The 17,950-nt window shown below is 55.8% G+C and overlaps 2 protein-coding genes across 2 annotated transcripts; one reads left to right on the plus strand and one right to left on the minus strand.

Moving 5' to 3' along the window:
* Positions 1 to 401: 401 nt before the first annotated feature.
* EVX2 (even-skipped homeobox 2) lies at positions 402 to 5,888 on the minus strand. Its single transcript, XM_036493321.2, has 4 exons — positions 5,707 to 5,888; positions 3,830 to 4,271; positions 2,688 to 2,959; positions 402 to 1,371 (listed from the first exon to the last, which is right to left on the minus strand). Exons 2-4 carry the CDS (start codon positions 4,260 to 4,262, stop codon positions 640 to 642), a joined length of 1,437 nt encoding a protein of 478 aa, XP_036349214.2. The 5' UTR covers positions 4,263 to 4,271; positions 5,707 to 5,888; the 3' UTR covers positions 402 to 639.
* A 6,686-nt stretch (positions 5,889 to 12,574) lies between these two features.
* HOXD13 (homeobox D13) lies at positions 12,575 to 14,799 on the plus strand. Its single transcript, XM_004577036.3, has 2 exons — positions 12,575 to 13,507; positions 14,284 to 14,799. Exons 1-2 carry the CDS (start codon positions 12,733 to 12,735, stop codon positions 14,532 to 14,534), a joined length of 1,026 nt encoding a protein of 341 aa, XP_004577093.2. The 5' UTR covers positions 12,575 to 12,732; the 3' UTR covers positions 14,535 to 14,799.
* Positions 14,800 to 17,950: the final 3,151 nt, after the last annotated feature.

A 17,950-nucleotide genomic window follows, 5' to 3' on the forward strand; every position in this document is an offset into this window, starting at 1 on the left:
CCGCGGCCGCTGGGCCTGCTCCTCAGACCTCCGCTCCCCTCCCTCGACAGGGCCCCCCACAAGTTGAGCCTGACCGAAAATCCTCCACCACTTCCCACTGCCGTCTAAGGCCGGGAGGCGGCCGTCGCCCTGCGCACTTCGCCCTTCGCCCCAGCCCTTAGCACCCCGCTCTCTTTGTTGTGGTTCTCCATTGCTGGTGGCTGCGCGTGACTCAGCCAGCCTTGTAGCCTGAGCCCCAGGGCTCCAGACCCTGGGAGGGCTGTTTTCGGGGGGCGCAGGAGGATTGTCTTCGGGGAGACCAAGAGCTCAGGACAAATGGGGGGAAGCAGGGCCTGGGCGAACAGAAACACACTCAGAGGACGGAGGGGATGGGTGTAGGGGGGGATAGGTGGGTGGCAGATACAAAAATAGACATAATTTGAGGGGGGACGCCCGCCAGCCCTCCGTGCCGGTTCTTCCCTCCCTCCTCGCTCCTGCCCCCCGACTTGGGGCAGGATCCTTTCGGCCTCCCGCGCCCCGGGGCGCCCCCTGGCGGCAGCGGTCGCAGCGGGCAGCGCCCCCAGGGCCCAGGGGGCGTCCGGGGGGGACGCTCGTGTCCCCGCAGAGCACCAGGCGCGGCCCCTGGCGGCAGCGACGTAGTTATCTGGTGAGCGGCGCCTCGTCCCTCTGGTCCGGTGGGCTCACGGCCGTCTTGCTCAGCACGGCGGCCGAGTAGGGTAGGAAGCCGCTCTCGGAGCGCGGCGCCGCGGCGCTGCAGCCGAAGTCCGAGGCCCCCGCGGCCCCCGAGCCGCCGCCGCCGCCGCCGCCCCCAGCCCCGCCGCCGCCGCCGCCACCCCGGGAGCCCAGGGCTGCTGCGGCGGCGGCGGCGGCGGCGGCGGCCGACTGACTGCTGTGGCAACTGAGGCACGAGCAGGGCGCGGAACCGCCGCTGGGGGGCGCCCCGGCCGCGGCCGCCGAGGAGGCCGCCGCCGCCGCCGCAGCCGCGGCCGCCGCAGCCGAGGCCGCGCTGTTGAGCCCCGCGGCCGCCGCCGGGGCCTGGTAGAGACCCGGGTGGCGGAAACTGCACAGCAGCTCCGGCCGCGAGTAAGGGTGCGAGAGGGCGCGGAAGGTGTCCAGCGGACGGATGGAGGTGGCGAAGGGCGACGAGGCGGCGGCCGCGGCTCCGGAGGCGGCGGCCGCGGCCGCGGCGGCCGTGACGCCCACGTGCGGGTAGTAGTGCAGCGGCACGTGAGAGTGGAAGGGGTAGGGCAGGCTTCCGGTGGCGGCCGCGTGCGTCATCATGTAGGTGTAGAAGCTGGGGTCCGCCGGGTGCGGCCACGACATGGCCAGGCGCTGCCGCTTGTCCTTCATGCGCCGATTCTGGAACCACACCTGTGGGGAGAGAGTCGCGCCGCGGCCCGGGTTAGGGAGCGCCGCGTCTGCTGGGCCTCCCTTCCCAGGCCTCCAGACAGGCCTTGGCCTGCTGCTCCTGCGGCACCCAGCCCGGCCCGCAGCTGCCAGTCCCCCGGACGGTGCCCGACCCGCGGGTGCCAGTCCCTCGGATGGTGCCCGGGCCCGCAGCGCGCCGGCCGCCGCGGGAGCCCCGTCTGCCACCCCGCGCCAGGCCCCGGCGGTTCCCGGGCGTTGGGCGCGACGCGACCCGGCCTCTCCCGCCCGCCACGGCCCGGCCCCGCCGCGCTCCCCTCAGGCTCTCAATCCCAGGATTTGCGCGGGGATTCCGGGCGGCGTTAGAGAGGAGGCCCCTGCGCGTGGCTCCTCTGAGACGGGGCCGAGCGAAGTCTTGGGCCCTCCAAGCTGTTAGCACCTGCCCCTAGGGGCACGGGTCCGATTTTGATTTTGCCAGGGGATGATTTTGCGGAAATCGTTTTTTTCCTTTTCCCCTTCACAGTAAAGGGAGAGAGCCAGGTTCCCAGATCCTAGAGAGGGCGGCTTTTCTACCCTCCCGACACCGCGTCTAAAGGAGACATCATTCTGCGAAACCTAAAAGCTGTGAGCCCAATCACACTGCAGGGAGAGCACACAACCCCGCTAGCCCCTCTGTGCAATGTTCCCATGTGAGGTTCCCAGGTCGTCCAACCTCCCGCTACCCCTCCCGGACGGAAAATAACAGTAACAATCCAAAGCTACGTACAAAGAGGCCCGATTTCGTTGAGTTGCCCCTCCAGAAGGTTACTCTTTTCCCATTGCCCAAGACAAAAAAAAAAAAGTCTCGGAAACTACTTTCTCAATTGGTTTTTTTAAAATTGTATTATTCTTTTTCTCCGTGTCGTGATAATTTCTGTGGAAACGAAACCTTCACGATCAAGAGTAAATGAAGTTTCACCTCCGCTTCGCGCTGGAGGAACAAAGAACAGCGAGCTTAGCAGCTTAGGGAAGGCGCTGCGGGGGCGAGCCAGGGGGCACTTGGGCGGGATCCCCGCACACACCGCGACCCATTTCCCGCACACGCGCCGCTTTTCGGGTGTGTGTGGGGGGGGTCCTAAAAAGGTCAGGCAGACCGACCGGCCAACTGCTGGGACTCGGAACCAGAAATACAGAAGTCAACTCTTCCAATGTCTGCTGCGCGCTGATTTTCAGACCCTCAGCTAACTCTGGTTATCCAGAGAGGTGAAATGGAGGGCAAAGTCGTCTTCCCGGGACGCCTCCCTGGGGGGCAGGTCCGAGCAGGCACGCGTTGGAATCCTTACCTTGATGGTGGTTTCGGGCAGGTTGAGCGCCGCGGCCAGCTCGCACCGGCGGGGCCGTGACACGTAGTTCTCCCGGTAGAACTCCTTCTCCAGGCGCGCGATCTGCTCGCGAGTGAACGCCGTGCGGTAGCGCCGCACCTGATCCGCACCGGAGCCGGAGCCCCCCAGCGCCGCGCCCCCGCCGCTGCCGCCGCCGCCTCCATGAAGGCTGCCCAGGCCCGAGCTGGACGCCGACGTCGTGGTGCCAGCTGTCGCGCCACTCTCCGAGTAGCCTGGCAAAGGAACAGTAGAAAGTGCCTGAGTCGCTCCAGAGACTCAGAGTCCTGTACTCGGGGTGTGCGGGGACGGGGAAACGGTATCAGAAAGGAGGTAGCTGATGGAATTGATGAGGGTCTGTCATGAATTGCTGTCCTTAATAAAATCAATAAAGTTTCGGGAACCCTCTCGTAACCAAATAGCAGGAACTGAATTATGGAAGGTTTTGTGGTTTTTAACTATTCGAAAATCTCAATTCAGCTAGGAAAATCGATCTAGGGAAAAATGCCTACCTCAGGGCGCAGCAGCTCGGGGTTCTTTCTGGCCTCTAACCTTTTTGGGGGGATTGGCTACTATTTTAAGATGGGAAACACAGCAGCAGCTCAACCCACAGCTGCTGGTGAAATCTACGCTTCAACGCTCTCTCGTTGGACCCAGGGTCTGACAGAGGCGCGCCTGGCGAGGCACTGCGACCTATGCCGAAGAATGCCCCCTCCGTCTGACCTCGGGGACCCGGAGGCAGCGCAGTTCGGAACAGCAGCCTGCCGACTCTTTCCCTGGAGAGACTCGGCCAGCCGCCGACTGTCGGCTCGCTTCGGAGCTTTAGACCCTAGCGCACAAGCATTTCTGGACTCGGGAGCCCGAGCCGGCAGGCCTGGCGCCCTCGGCTCCCCAGGCCCCAGCCACGCTGGGAAGTACTAGATGCAGAACCCGAGGGCACAGACCCTGCTAAGGAGACCCGACCCGGCCTGAGCCTACTCTGCTGCGGCTTGCTTGCAAAGGGTCCGAGGGGTGCAAGGACATCGGGAAGGGCTGGCGGGGAGGAGAGGACGCGGAGCTCCAGGGAGAGATGGGACTGGGGAGCGCGAAGCGGGCGCCGCCGTTACCTTTGCCATTGTTTTCCTTCAGCGGAGCGGCGCCGAGGCCACCGGGGGAGCGCAGCGCTGAGCAACCCACCTCCACGTCGCTGCTCATGTCGGCCTCGGCGGCCGCCTCCGAATAATGGCTCGGCTTCTTGCTGCGGCTGTCAGCGGCGACAGAGGCGATTTCGGAGGAGACGGTGCTTTCGCTGCCCGGGTGCTGCAGGTTGAAGAGAGTGTCTATTTCGAATTTGCCCTTGGTGGGGAGGTCTCCCAGAGTGCCGTGCAGGGGGGCAGACGGCAAGCGCGGGCTGAGACGAGCCGGGTGCTGCGAATTTTCCAGGGCCTCAAGCACAGCACTGCCAGTAGAGTCGGACAAATTGGAGAATCTCTTGCCGGCCGTGGGGCTGTGCAGCCCTCTCTCCATCAGGATCATCTCTTTTCTTATTCTTTCCATCATCTCAGCTTTCTTAAAAAAAAAAAAGTCACAGTGGCCCGGCTGTCCCGTCCTAATGATGGGGCTGCACCGAGGGCTAATTCTCATTCAGTCCCAGCGAGCATCTCTAAATATTATTATCTCTTTTGGAGGTTGGCGGAAAAAAAAAGGTGGGATGCCAGAGCAAGGGAATGACTGGTCAAAATGACCCACACATCCTTCCGAGCCCAAGATGTCATTCATCAAAAAGTAGCGCCCGCTCGTCATTAAGGTACGAATGACGCCGTTCGAATAATCATTTATTGTAACAGGTTTATAAGCAAATAAATACACGCTCCTGTCAGTGGGTAATGAAGGCGGCTTCAGAGCAGACAAATAGATCCAGGTAGGAGGCGAGAAGACAGGAGAAGTGAGGAAGACGGCTCCGGTCCCTCGCCCGCTCCGAGCCAGCTCTGCTCGCCCGGGGGTTTGGCCTCGGGGGTGAAATTGACAGTCTGATTAATAGAGCGCACCGCGGCACATTTCCCCGTTCATTTAGGGGCATCATTACGCTCTCAGTTTGCTGGGCTGCCCCTTAGGTCCTAATCATGCAGCTCCTTCCTCATTTTTCCTCGGACACAGATACGTGTTAAATAATAGATAATGCTTTGCTTTTCCAGAGTAGATCCTCGCGATGGACTTAAAAAAAAAAAAAAAAACATTTACAAGCTGGGGACGTGAGGGGGGCAGGGGGAGGATGCAGGAAGTGTTGCGTAAGGAGACCTCGCGCTGCTCCTGTCTGGATCAGTTATCTTTCGGTTTTCAGAACCAAATATGTATTTTAGTTAACAAATAGGACGCTGAGTCTTCCCCCTCCCCACTTCTTCGCCTCAGTGCTGAGAGAGAGAGAGAGAGAGAGAGAGAGAGAGAGAGAGAGAAAGAGAGAGAATCTGGTATCTCAGAGTTTTGAAAGCTCTTTCTTGCTACGTGGCCGGGGAGGCGCGTTGGCCCCACGCCTCCAAAAGGAAATCATTAGGTCCTCTCCGATTTTCTAGCTCCGTTTACAGAGTGAGTTCTGAAGTCCCCCCGTTTTATTTTATTTTTTGTTGTTTGCTTTTTTTTTTCTTTTTTCACTTTCATAATCCTGCTAATGGATAGGCTTCTCGCTTACGCATTTTCCCTGGGTGGGTGTGTGTGGGGGGAAGCACTGGGTTGGAGAATCGCGGAATTCGACAGGGAACTTTAAACACACTCCCGATTTACAGCGCCCCACGGGCCGCTCCCAATCCACTTGGTACATCTCTGGCGCTCGTCCACTCCCACCCCAACACCCTGGAGATTTATCTACGGCAAAGTAGCCAGAATTGGAGGTCAAAGAGCAGGGGGGAGGTGGAGACTCGCCCTTCTTCCCTTACCACCCGCTGCCTTGTTTGCCCACAGTTGCTTTTCGCGCTTCCCCAGCCTCGAGTCCTCGACCCCGGCTCCTTACCTGTGGCCCCGGCTATTCCCGACGCTGAGTCCAGGCGCAGAGAGGCGCCGACCGGCCTGGCTGCTGCTCCGCACGGCCTGAGCTGGGCGGCTGAGCTTCTTAGCGATAACTTTGATAGTCATAATGACGCCGGTGGCAACCATTTTAACGAAGATCAATCTTCACTCAAGGCCATTCCTCATCTCGTGCGCCTGCGCCCCACCCTGCCCAGAGCTCCGAAGCGCGATGCCGGTCCGCGCACCAGCAGCCCCAGAGGGAGAGATCTGCAGACGCGGAGGAGAGCGGGACGGAACGCGAAGCGTGGGAGAGACCTGGCCGCGTGGGCTCCAGGCGCGTGTCTCGCATCCCGCCACTACAGCAAGCCAGACCCCCAACAGGCCCCCTCCTTCCTTCACTCCCCTCCTTCCAGTCACAGCCAGCACATTGGGGTGCATTAGGGGCAAACGTAGGATCTCTTTGCCCATCTGTCTGTTGGCGCTTTCCTTTTAACCTTGGGCCCGTTGGGGGTGCGTCGGGAACGTAAGGGAAGGCGAGGTGTGAAGTGTATGTTTATACATAGATACACATATATAGTCAATGCCAAAAGTTTCTCTCCTGTTCCCCTCGGCGCTAACTTATTTCAACAACGAGAGCTTTGCTCAGAAAATCAATTCCACCTCTTTGAGGCAATAAATAGAAAGCTCCTCCGCAGGCGCTCACCGGCTGGGGTCGAGGGGCGGGGGACGGGATTAGGGGGTGATGGGGAGAGTCGCGGCACCAGGGTAGGACTTGACTCTGCTCCTGCTCCAAGGGCCACCCAGTCCAGAGCTCTCTTTCTTCTCACGCCTCTCTCAAGCCCTTACAGTAGTGGGAGCCCAGCCCTGCCGGCGCCTCCACCTGCTCGCACTCTGCTCCACCCAGTTTCGCCACTCCTGGTGGTCACTGCACCGGTGACGCGGAAAGGATCTCCCCCCACCCCCCAGCCATTCCCCTTTCGCTCCCGGAACTGAACCGGGAACCTTGTCCAGGCGCTGGTCCCAGGAGCCCGAGGCCCTTAGCAGGGGTGGGAGGCGAGCCGAGGATGCCTTTATTGCTGTCGTTTGGCGCCCCCATCTGTTTTTCTCGCGGTTCAGGCGGCCGCGAGCGATCTTTGAGTTGCTGATGCCGCTGCCTTGGCCTAGGATACCGACGGCGACCCCTTGCTCCACCACCCAAGCCGCAGGTCTCCCACTTGCACCCTCTGGGATCTAGAGCCTCAGGTCGCAAAGGCTGCGGCACCACGCCATACCTCGTCTGCTTGAAAAAGGAAAATCTCTCTCGAGGATGCTTCATGGAGGAGTGTTTTTGAGAACTTTTTAAAGTAGCATTAGTATCGCATTTCTAGCACGTTGATTGCAAGAAGCACACTCCATGTCGGGGAGACTTAACGCAGTAAGACACCTATAATTTTTTCCTTCAACCGTGTTTAGTTGACAATAATGATTCACGAGGCTCAGTGAACATTCCATTGCAATATGTAATGTCCCTTCGTTTATTTGGCTTCCACACCTACTCGCCGCAGTACTGTTTGCTAACCCCGGTACAATGTGGTTGCAAGTACTGTTAAAAGCTATCAGGGCAACTCAGCCCTGTCCTTTTCAGAGATGAGGAACTTCCGCCACTGAGGTTCAGGCACTTGCGATTTCAAGTTGTCTCTGATACTGTCCTATGGCAGTGCCGTTTGCGGGGAACTCTCCTTGCTGGGGTGAATGCAGACCTACCTGGAAAACGTGAAGCCTGTGTCGACAAGGGTGAGAAAATGGCGGAAGTTCTGTCAGTGTTTATTGCAGAAACACCGGGATTTCGCAGCCTCCGCCGGAACGTGGAGGCTGAACTTAGGCTGAACTCGGGCAGGGCCTGTCCAATGTTCCCAGTGTTTTCACGCATCCTCCAGAGCGCTCAAGGCCTCGCACGCACTATTTCTTGCACAAGGCCCACGTAATAAAGCAAGACATGAATCCTACATGCCCTTCCGTCCCGCAGGAATGTTTTAGGAAGAAGGGAGAGGGGCACAGTAACGATTTTATCCATTGGAAATGAGGGGTGGGGGAAGCGCTTTTTGCTCCTGAAGAAGAGCAATATAAAAGAGGCCTACTTTTTTTCTTGGTCAGGCCTGCAGACTAAATATTTGTTTCTCCAGCGGCGGCGAGTCCTCCGAGGTAAAGTGCTAAACCCTTTGGCCTCAGAGTGCAGGTAATAAAAGTCTGTCCAGGCCCGAGGCGGAGGGCATTGGGAACGCCGCAGCGAAAGCCCCGCGGCCGCCCGCCTCAGTCTAGATTTTCGCGTTCGCCGCAGAGTCCAGGGCAGCTGGGCCATCACCGCAGCCGGACGCCTGCAGCCGGACGCTCCCAACCTGCCGGGGCACGCGGAGTGGGAAGGACCTCCGGAGCCTGAGCTGCCAGTCCCGGGCGCGGGGGCTGTAGGCTGGGCGCGACGCGCACCCGCCGCGGGAACTTTCGGTTTAGAAGGGGAGCGGCAGCTTTGGGGGCTCCAGGCCTGGTGGCACAGTAACTTGCACGCGCCCCCTCCTTGGACATCTGGTCCTCCCGCTGCCTCCCTCGTGTCTCTGCTTGGTTCTGTCTCCCCTCGCTTTGCCATCCTGCGTCCCACCGGGGACATGCTCGGGTGTGGGGTTGGGTAGGTAGGTGCTTCCGCGCTGCACTCTGCTGGCTGAGCCGACCCGCCTTCTCCCTGAAGCTCGTCTGTGGCTCAGACACGACCGGAAAACTTGCAGGGACATCTAGCGCCGGGCGCGGGGTACTGCGCTCCTCCGGGCAGGGCAGAGCGCGACCGCACGCAGTCTCCCGCCTGGCTCTCAACACCCTCTCTGCGTCTAGGCACTTTCCTACCCTTCATCCGCTTGCTTTCCTGGTCAGCACCGCACGCATTCCCCCACCCAAACAGCAGCAGACTCCCAAGAATGGAGACAGGTAGACGGCCTTGGTTTCTTTTCTCTCCAACAGCCGGCAGAATGAACATTTTCCTGGACCTTAGCTTTCAAAATAGTTTAGTGAAAGAAGTGTGTTTGGAAGACAACCTTGGGAGGTCGGACGAAACGGTAGCAACTGCAATCCCAGATTTTATTCACCTAAAAAGGAAACAAATTACCCGTGTCCTCTGGCCCTACCCATTCACCTTCAACACACACCCTTAGCCATGAGTGCCTCTCTTTACACGAATTCGCTGGTGGTTTGATTCCCGCCAAGGGCTGAGTTCTCTAGATCCTAGGCAAGGGCCTGCTGCTCCCGGGAAGGCAAGCCTGACTTTACAAAGTATCACTTGGGCTGGGAACAGGGTTTTGATACTGCTGTTGCTAATTTTTCATTTCATGAGGGCTAATATCAGTTGATAAACATAATACAGCTAAGTCAAAGAAAGTGCCCAAATGTTCAGGTTACAAGGGTCTGGCTGTTCTTTCAAGTCCCCCGCCCCTTATTTCTCCTCCACTAAGTTTTTTCGTTATTGATATTTTCGTTTTTGATATTTCCGGGTAAAAAACATAGGGGAGGGAAAATTAACTCCCAAATTGACCAGACACAGCCTTGATTAAGAATACCTTTCCGCCAGTGCCTGGAGGCTTTCCTAGGATCTTAGACTGTTTCTACACGGAATCCTTGGCTCCTTACAAGTTAATTAGAAGGGTGTCCTGCACTTCCTGGTGTGGCCATCAAGGCAAATGCTTTCAAAGGAGTCCCCAGGACCCCACTTGGATAGGACCCTCTCATCCTGGCCTTAATGGCCACCGATTATGTGGCTAATTGAGCTCACTGTTGTCTTGGCAAGTGCAGCAACTTCAATAAATCTAAACACAGCCTACATCCACCCAGTACCCAATTCAAGGCAAGCAGAATTGGAAGATCATCTACAAGGGAAAAAAACATGTGTGTGTGGGGGGGGATGTGCTCTCTGGGACAACACTGATTCCCTACAAGGGGACTTTCAAAGGACACAGAGTGAGCTGATGGGGCGCCTAGTGGCACTTTGACCAACAAAGAGCCATCCTGAGTTGTTGCTTTGTTTTCACTAAAATCAGGACAGGTGGCAAAGTTACAAAACCTATGCATGTTTTGTGAACAAAATCCACATGTATTGCTAAAGATCCAATGATATACACCCACACCAAAATCCAAATGCTCCTGGTCAGCTAACAAAATGATCCCTGTTGTGATTGAATCAGAAATCATTCCAGAGATAAGGAATATAGGATAGATGAAATGTTTTAGCGTATCCATCTCAAAATTCCTGCTGTGTCTACTAACCCCCAGTTTGTAAAATGTTGTGTTAGTTCACAGACAAAGCAGCCCCAGGATGTGATAGCAGCGGCTGCCCCAGAGTGCTGGATTGGCCATTTGCAAAGGATAACCTTCTCCCACTGGGCTGGAGCCTCAAAGCATGTGCTAGAAATAGGTTTGACATTAGGACAGCAAGAGGCAAAGCTGCCAGTTATTCCAGACCTTTCAAGTCCGTGGTTACCTTTTGAGTGCTTAGAGAACCCCCAAGTCCTGAGGTGAGAGGGGCACGCAAGGCAGCAGTGTCTTAAAGAATGAAAAAGTCTCTTTCCAAGGGAATGTTCATTTAGCTTTCCTCCCAGTCCTGCACAACGGAAGTGCTGGGCTGCCTGACATCAGCAAAACTTGGCAAATTTGGGGGTGTTGAATTGCACTTTACTTGCATTTTAGCATAAATCGGTTATTAAAATGTATTTATCAGAAAGTAAGTGGAACAAAAGCTCCAGTACACAAAGCCACTGGCATATTTACTTTTAGAGATGGAAAGTTCGTTGGTTCCAGTTGTCTTAAAAAGATTTCAAGAACAGTTTTTAGTTCATAAATAAAACCTTTAATGTATCTACTTTTTTTTTTCACCTCTCAGGAAAGAGGGATAAAAAGAGAGAGGGAAACACTTCAGGGTGACCTACAGTAGACACTTTGGAACCAAAATGTTTGGGAACGGTGGACTCAATGAAACCAAAACAGCAAAACTGTCACCTGATCTGGTTTGGCTTTTTAAAAGCGCCAGCCCAGCTCCCATTGCTCGGGTTCCACTGACTTCTACCAAGTGTTCAAATTTACTCTCATCAGACACCCCACTCCCTACAATGTCTTGTCTAGCTCAGGTCCTTCCCGGCTGGAATTGGATCATGAACATGTCTGGGACTTCAAAAAGGTCAAACAAATTCTCTTGCCTTTTCCTTCCAGCACCCCTCTCATAACTTTCCCCTTTATTTGAGCCTTTTATGGTTACTGCTTTTTACGTGTCAACACTCCCAACACCAGCAGCAGCCCACCTTGCAAATGCCGCTGGCCCAGGAGGGCCTCCCTGATTTCCTCATCTTACTTGGGGGGCCTGGGAACAGCCGGGCTAGGTGACATGCTAGCCTCACTACTGCTTGGGTTTTCCTGACTTATTTTTAGGAAACAGACTAGCCTAGGACACTGACGCCAAAGAACGGAAAAAGGTTCACACCGAGGGTTCTCACACCCGCCCAGCGCCTTTCACTCGTGGCATCTACTGCTCCTGCTAAGACAGTCTTGCAGTCACCACAGGGCACACACACGTGCCCCTGTTATTTACTAAGAGTAAAAGGGGTTGATCGTGGGCTAAGGTTCTGAGACAGAGGAGTGATGGGAAGGGGTGCGAAGAGCAGTGGAGAGCTCCGGAACCAGGCCTAACCTTCTCAGCGGCGCTGTCGGCGCCCACCCTACTCGGCGGAAAGAGATTCAGTTACTCTGAGTTGCCCCTACCAGGAGCCCCCACTTTCCCTCAGAAAAGGTGCCCCTAATTCGCCTCCTTTCGGATCCCTGTAGTAGATAACTCAGCAGAGACAAAGCCCATGGAAAAGTGAAGTTTTCAGCTGATTGGGGGTGAGTAACGGGTGGGGTGGGAGGTGGCAGCAAAACGCAAGATGCCAGTCACCCCGGCCGCGGGCGAGGCGCAGAAGCTTCGGCGACGGGCGGGAGACAGAGCGACCTGCTGCTCGCTTTTCTCCCCGGCCTGGGGAGGGGAGCCGCGGCGCCAGGGAGCCCAGTTAGTGGGGCGGGGGTGGGGTGGAGTGGGGAGGGTGACTCCGGGATGGTGGCCCGAGCGTAGAGTTGAAGAGCGTGGACCGGGGATCCAAGGATCTTTTCTCTCCGGAGCAAAGCTGTCGGGCTGAGAGCGCCTGAGGCCAGATCCTTTGGTTGCTAGACTGACTTGTACCATTTCTGCCACCGACCCCCCACAACGCTCCGCAAGCGTTCCCCGACGCGCCCTGGGAGGGTCGGGCGCCACCGGCTTCCTACATGGGAACTGCCTTTGCCCGATAGCAATGCGCAAGGTAGGGCTCATGATCCCTCTCCGTATTGGGGGTCTAAAGGCCGGACTAACCACGCCAGCTGAAGCCACGGTAGTCAACACTAGTTTCCACATCATGCAAACGGCGTTGTCCTTTCTCTTCATATGGTGGCGCAGCCCAGCCAGCCGAGGAGAGGTGGCAAAAAGAGCTGTGGCTGAGACGAGGTGCAGGCCTCAGCTGCAGCCTCAGTCACAGGCAGGGCCTGGGATGGGCCGTCGCGCAATCGACTCGTGGGGGTGGCTGCGGCGCAAAAGCAGGGGTCTGGAGGAGGGCGGGAATGGGAGGTGGGCCGTGCCCCGGGGTGGGGAGGGGTGGGGGCCCGGTGGGTGGGTCCAGCTAGGCCCGGGCCAAGAGCTGGGGTCCCCCCTACCGCGCCCCTACCCCCACGTGGCCCCGCGTAGCCAATGGCACAGCCCCAGGCCGGCGCCCTCGGGGCTGGAGGCGGCCCCCCGACCGGCCCAGACCCCCTCCCAACCTGAACTTCGTTTTTATAAACGTCCCGCGATGAGCTAACCTGTTGAAGGGCGGGCGGGCGGGAGGCGGGAGGCTCGCAGAGGCAGAGGGGAAGAGGGCGGGAGCGAGCACAGGAGAAAGGAGAGGAGGGAGGAGGCGCGCTGCGCCATGGTGTCCTGTGCCGGGCCACGGCCAGGGCCAGGGCCGGGCCAGGCCGGGCCATGAGCCGCTCCGGGAACTGGGACATGGACGGGCTCCGCGGGGACGGTGGGGCCGCCCCCGCCTCCTCTTCCTCTTCCTCTGTGGCGGCGGCGGCGGCAGCGGCAGCGGCAGCGGCGCCGGGCCAGTGCCGTGGCTTCCTCTCCTCGCCCGTGTTCGCCGGGACACATTCGGGGCGGGCGGCAGCGGCTGCAGCGGCGGCAGCGGCAGCAGCGGCGGCCTCTGGCTTTGCCTACCCGGGAACCTCGGAGCGCACCGGCTCCGCCTCGTCGTCATCTTCGGCTGTGGTCACGGCGCGCCCGGAGGCTCCCCCAGCCAAAGAGTGCCCGGCGCCCGCCGCCGCGGCGGCGCCCCCCGGCGCTCCAGCGCTGGGCTACGGCTACCACTTCGGCAACGGCTACTACAGCTGCCGGATGTCGCACGGTGTGGGCTTACAGCAGAACGCGCTCAAGTCGTCGCCGCATGCCTCCCTAGGCGGTTTCCCGGTGGAGAAGTACATGGACGTGTCGGGCCTTGCGAGCAGCAGCGTACCGGCAAACGAGGTGCCGACGCGAGCCAAGGAAGTGTCTTTCTACCAAGGCTACACCAGTCCCTACCAGCATGTGCCCGGCTATATCGACATGGTGTCCACTTTTGGCTCCGGGGAGCCTCGGCACGAAGCGTACATCTCCATGGAAGGCTACCAGTCCTGGACGCTGGCCAACGGGTGGAACAGCCAGGTGTACTGCGCCAAGGACCAGCCCCAGGGTTCTCACTTTTGGAAGTCATCCTTTCCAGGTAGGGGTGATGGAAAGAGAAGGGGGAGGACAGTTAGGGAGGGAAGGTGAAGAGCGAACCCAGAGGAGAAAAAAGGATTAGAAGCATCCGCCTCTACTTGGAAATGGGCGCCTGTGCTCCACGCCCGACCAAGGTTCACCCGGTGGAGCAGTTTGTCCAGTTGGTGTGAAATCTGTAACCCCTCCCAGGATTTAAACTGCTGCTCTCTTTCCCTTTCACTGGGGCGGGCGGTGCAGGTGCGGTTTCCTCAAGTTGAGAGCCTCCGGCTCCCCACCACCACCCCCGCCCCTCACTCTGCTCATTCCTTCCCTAACTAAAGATGTGCGATGGGGTGGAGTCCCTACTTTGTGAGAACACGACTGCTCCTGGGTGACCGCTAGCGCTTCTTAGACCAAGCCCAGGAGCTGCAAACACAGAAATCAGAGCAATAGCAGAGTTGTGAGTTGTGTGTGTGCACGCGCAAGTGGCATTTGCAGACCCTGTCCTTCTGAATGATCCAATAACGATGCCATAAAATCACAGGCTTGTGAAGATTCTGGTTTGAGAAACCATGATGCTCCATCAAATTGTTAGGTTTGTTTTCAAATACAAATAATCTTTCTTTAATAACCTGTAAATACAGCGTTGGTGTAAATAAGAATAAAATGTAAACAGTCTGGTTTGTTTATTCCCTACACCCCTAAATACCCCTACTCAACGCACACATCCACACACAGTCCTCAGCTAGGTGTTCCAAATAGCCTGGTCTAATTTTCCCATGCTGTTGTTTGTACCAGGGGATGTGACCCTCAATCAGCCGGACATGTGTGTCTATCGACGGGGAAGGAAGAAGAGGGTGCCTTACACCAAACTGCAGCTCAAAGAACTGGAGAACGAGTATGCCATTAACAAGTTCATTAACAAGGACAAGCGGCGGCGCATTTCGGCTGCCACAAACCTATCTGAGAGACAAGTGACCATTTGGTTTCAGAACCGAAGAGTGAAGGACAAGAAGATAGTCTCCAAGCTGAAAGATACTGTCTCCTGATGTGGGCCAGACTGGCCACAGACCGTTCTGATGCCTTCACTAGTCTCCAAAAGACCTTCGGAAAGACTTGAATATGTATTTAAGTTCCCACATCCCCTGCCAATGATGGCAAATTTTGTGAATTGTTTTTCTCTCTTCCCCTTATGTGGCTCTGAAACCTTTTGCTGCCCAACCAGACTTTGTAGTTCTGTTCCTTACATGTTTATTAATCATTTTGTTTTTGTCCCGGTATTTTGTTTTGTTTTGAATGTGTGTGTGCTTTTTTTTTTTTTTTTTTTTTTTTTTTTTTTTAGTGTTCTATTGCTCCCTCCAGGCCAGTATAAAGGACTTGAAGTATTTTTTTTTTAAGTAATCCTCTTTCCCCCTGAATGAATTTCAGAAGTGGCATTCTGATTTAAGGATTTTCTTTTATTTTTTTAAAGAAATTACTTTACATGGCCGTTTCCAGCACTGATTATCTTCATAATGCATTGAGGCACAATGATTTGCAGTCATTCATGTGCTGTGATTGGATAATTGAATCATTAGTTCTCAGCAGTTGCCCTGAGGCGAGTGCAAACAGCTCCGGGCTGCCAGGGCTCAGGGTCAGCAGGCAAGTCTGGCAGCAGGAGGCTGAAGGGATTTCTGATAGCCTTAGAAGCAGCTGCCTTTGTGAGTAGAGTTTGTATCCATATTGGAATGAAGACAATCTTCCCCAGTCTGAGTCACTCGTGCTTCAGCTGTATGTTTTTTAACACACCTTGTAGCATTGTACTTTGATCGTCTTTCATTTGAAAACGTGTCACACAGATGCCTTCATTTTTTGAGCTCTAGAGGCAGATATTGAAAAGGTGCAACTGGTAGAATGATCCAGGGGTGGTATCAGTGCCCCTCTCCCGCCTTGGAGTTGTATGAGTGGGACTGTGGCCCTCTCAATCCCTCCAAAACAGGCCATACCACTGTGGCCATGGGTAGAAATTTTTGTCTAGGACCCAGTGAAGAACTTGGGTGTCTAACGCATGAGGCCTCTTATGGAGCTTTAAAACACTTAACAAATGCAAAATAATGTGGCACTCTACAGCCCACGGGGAGAGGGGATGTTTCTGGAAGTGAAAAGCAGCTCCTTTTAAAGTGCTGCATATTTATACACCTGAGAGATTATTTTTTTAGATGCAATGTCTGTGAGCTGGGATGGGGGCAGGGCTTCAGGCATTTAAAAATCACTTTTTACTCCTAGGGAGATGCAAATAAATAGAACTGTCTCACTCGTTTCCTCTGAGTCTTCATGGATTTGTACTTTTTTCCCCCCAAGCTTATATTGCCTCCAGAAACTCTTCGTATTTATTGTGAAAGCTTGCTATCCCAAACATTCTGATGAAGGGTATGCAGCCTCATTTCTGCTTCCTCAAACCGCCCTGCTCTCTACTTCTGCCCCCATCTCCCTATTGTGAATTGAACACAAATACTGATGTTTTCAAATGAGGATATGATTTGTGGTGTCTAAAAATATCTTTTCATCAGACCAGATTAAAAAAACTCGAATAAAATCTTACTTCTTTTTCAACATCGTCAACCTAGTTGAATAGTTGTTTTTATCTTTTAAAAAAATTGATACAGACATCTGTGCACCTAGGTTAGGAAAAATTATTTATTTATAAGTTTTCAACCTGGAAAGGCCATTCTAATTATCTTCCCTAGGAAGCTGTTGAAATTATAAAGACACATCCATATTTGGCCATCAGAAAAGAAACATTTCAGGCTTATCCCAAGGCGTCTTTCCTAAGCAGTTGGCACATAGCGACTGACATCTGAAAACAAAATAATACGCCCTAAAGCGTTGGACACTTTTCAGGCACTAGGAACTTTTCTTTGAAACCTTTTTAGCATACAGGGAAATGGCGCGGAAGAACTGTGGCTTCCATAGTGGCTAGCTCCTGGCACTGTCCATTCACTGGTTGGTAGCTTTTGGATAAGTGAGTCAGATAAATGTGATTTTGAAAAAGCTCCCCAAACCATCAGCTATTGCGGCGGGAGGGCTCCCAGCTCGGCTGCTGGGGCGAAAGCACAGAGAACGAAGGGTGGGAGTACTTTCGTTTTCTCGGACCCAGCTGGGCTTCTTCCACGTCTCTCAGTGGACTGCGTGGACCCAACTCAGTTGATAGAAACAGAGGCGCAGACACCGAGAAAAAAAAAAGTTGCCTGTGCCCCAATTTTTGGCAAACAAAACCATCCCTGAAGATGAGTGCCACGCGCCCTCCCCCCACACACACACCCCACGCCTGGAGAACGGGCACTCTTGTTCCTCAGGATGTGTGTTTGCACCAGAATCGGCCCGCAGCTGCTATCATCATCATCATCATCATCGCAACTTGTGACTCTGGGTCCGTTTCTGAGTTTTCCAGCGCAGGCACAGAGTGCTTCGAGGTTCCCCTTTCATCTGCGACTTCAAGTCAGTTTCCCTCCGCCCCGAGAAAGGGGAGGTTGGCTGGAAGATTAAAATTGTGCTCACACACTTGCTGGTGGAATTTGGATTGACGGCTAAATCAATAACAGATGAAGGCTTTGTTATTTATATGTGCTCCTTTTATATTCTGAGTCCCGGAGGGAGGAGAGGAGCCAGGCGGTGGTGTTGGGGAGGCTCGCGGGGAGCCGGGAAGGCTGAGGGGCCTTGGAGGTGAGGGTGCAGAGGTCCTTCTGGCTGGAGCCTCAAAGGCAGGAGGGAGGGCGCCTCGGAAACTCGCAAGTTATGGTAGGGCAGTGCGGGGCGGGAGGTTGTTTTCTTGGTTTTTTGTTTTTTTGTTTTACCACGGCGGACAGGGCACCGAGACGCGCCTTGTCTTCCCCGGATTCAAAGAGGCGCAGAAAGCCTTGAAGCTGGAAAAGAGAGTCAGACAAAGGGGCGATCACAAAGCTTTTCCCTGTCTGGGAGCCCGCTGGCTCCCTGGGCTCGGCCGTCAGGGACAACCCGGCCGCCACAACCTCCGGGCTCTGCAGCGCCGGGAGGTGGGCCGTGACCGCGCGGGCTGACGACCCCAGGCCGCCCTTCGCTGTTGATCTTGACCGTGCGGCGACGCCTCGCCAGGCATGGAGCGCGCTCGCCATCTCCTGGGCGGTCGGCGCCATTGGCAGAGCTCAGTGGTAAACTCCTCGGCCCTATCCTCCTTTCGCACTTGGGCTCACCCGCCATGCCTCCTTTCCGCCTCCCTCCCTCCTTCCGGGTCTCTGCTCCCAGTTCCCCACACACGTCTTTGCCTGCCAGACCTCGAAAGTCATAAACCCAGAGGGTGACGTGGGGCGGCTGGGCAGGGAGCAACGGAGGGATTCTAGCTGCTCTGGATTTTTCTGTTGCTCCTGTAGTGGGTTCGTGCCTTGAAGCCGCTATAAGTCTGGGGTTCAAGAAAGACGCCCACCTGGGTTTGAGAGCACCAGGGATTCGC

This window comes from Ochotona princeps, chromosome 5 (assembly GCF_030435755.1).
Source record: "Ochotona princeps isolate mOchPri1 chromosome 5, mOchPri1.hap1, whole genome shotgun sequence".
NCBI lineage: Eukaryota > Metazoa > Chordata > Mammalia > Lagomorpha > Ochotonidae > Ochotona > Ochotona princeps.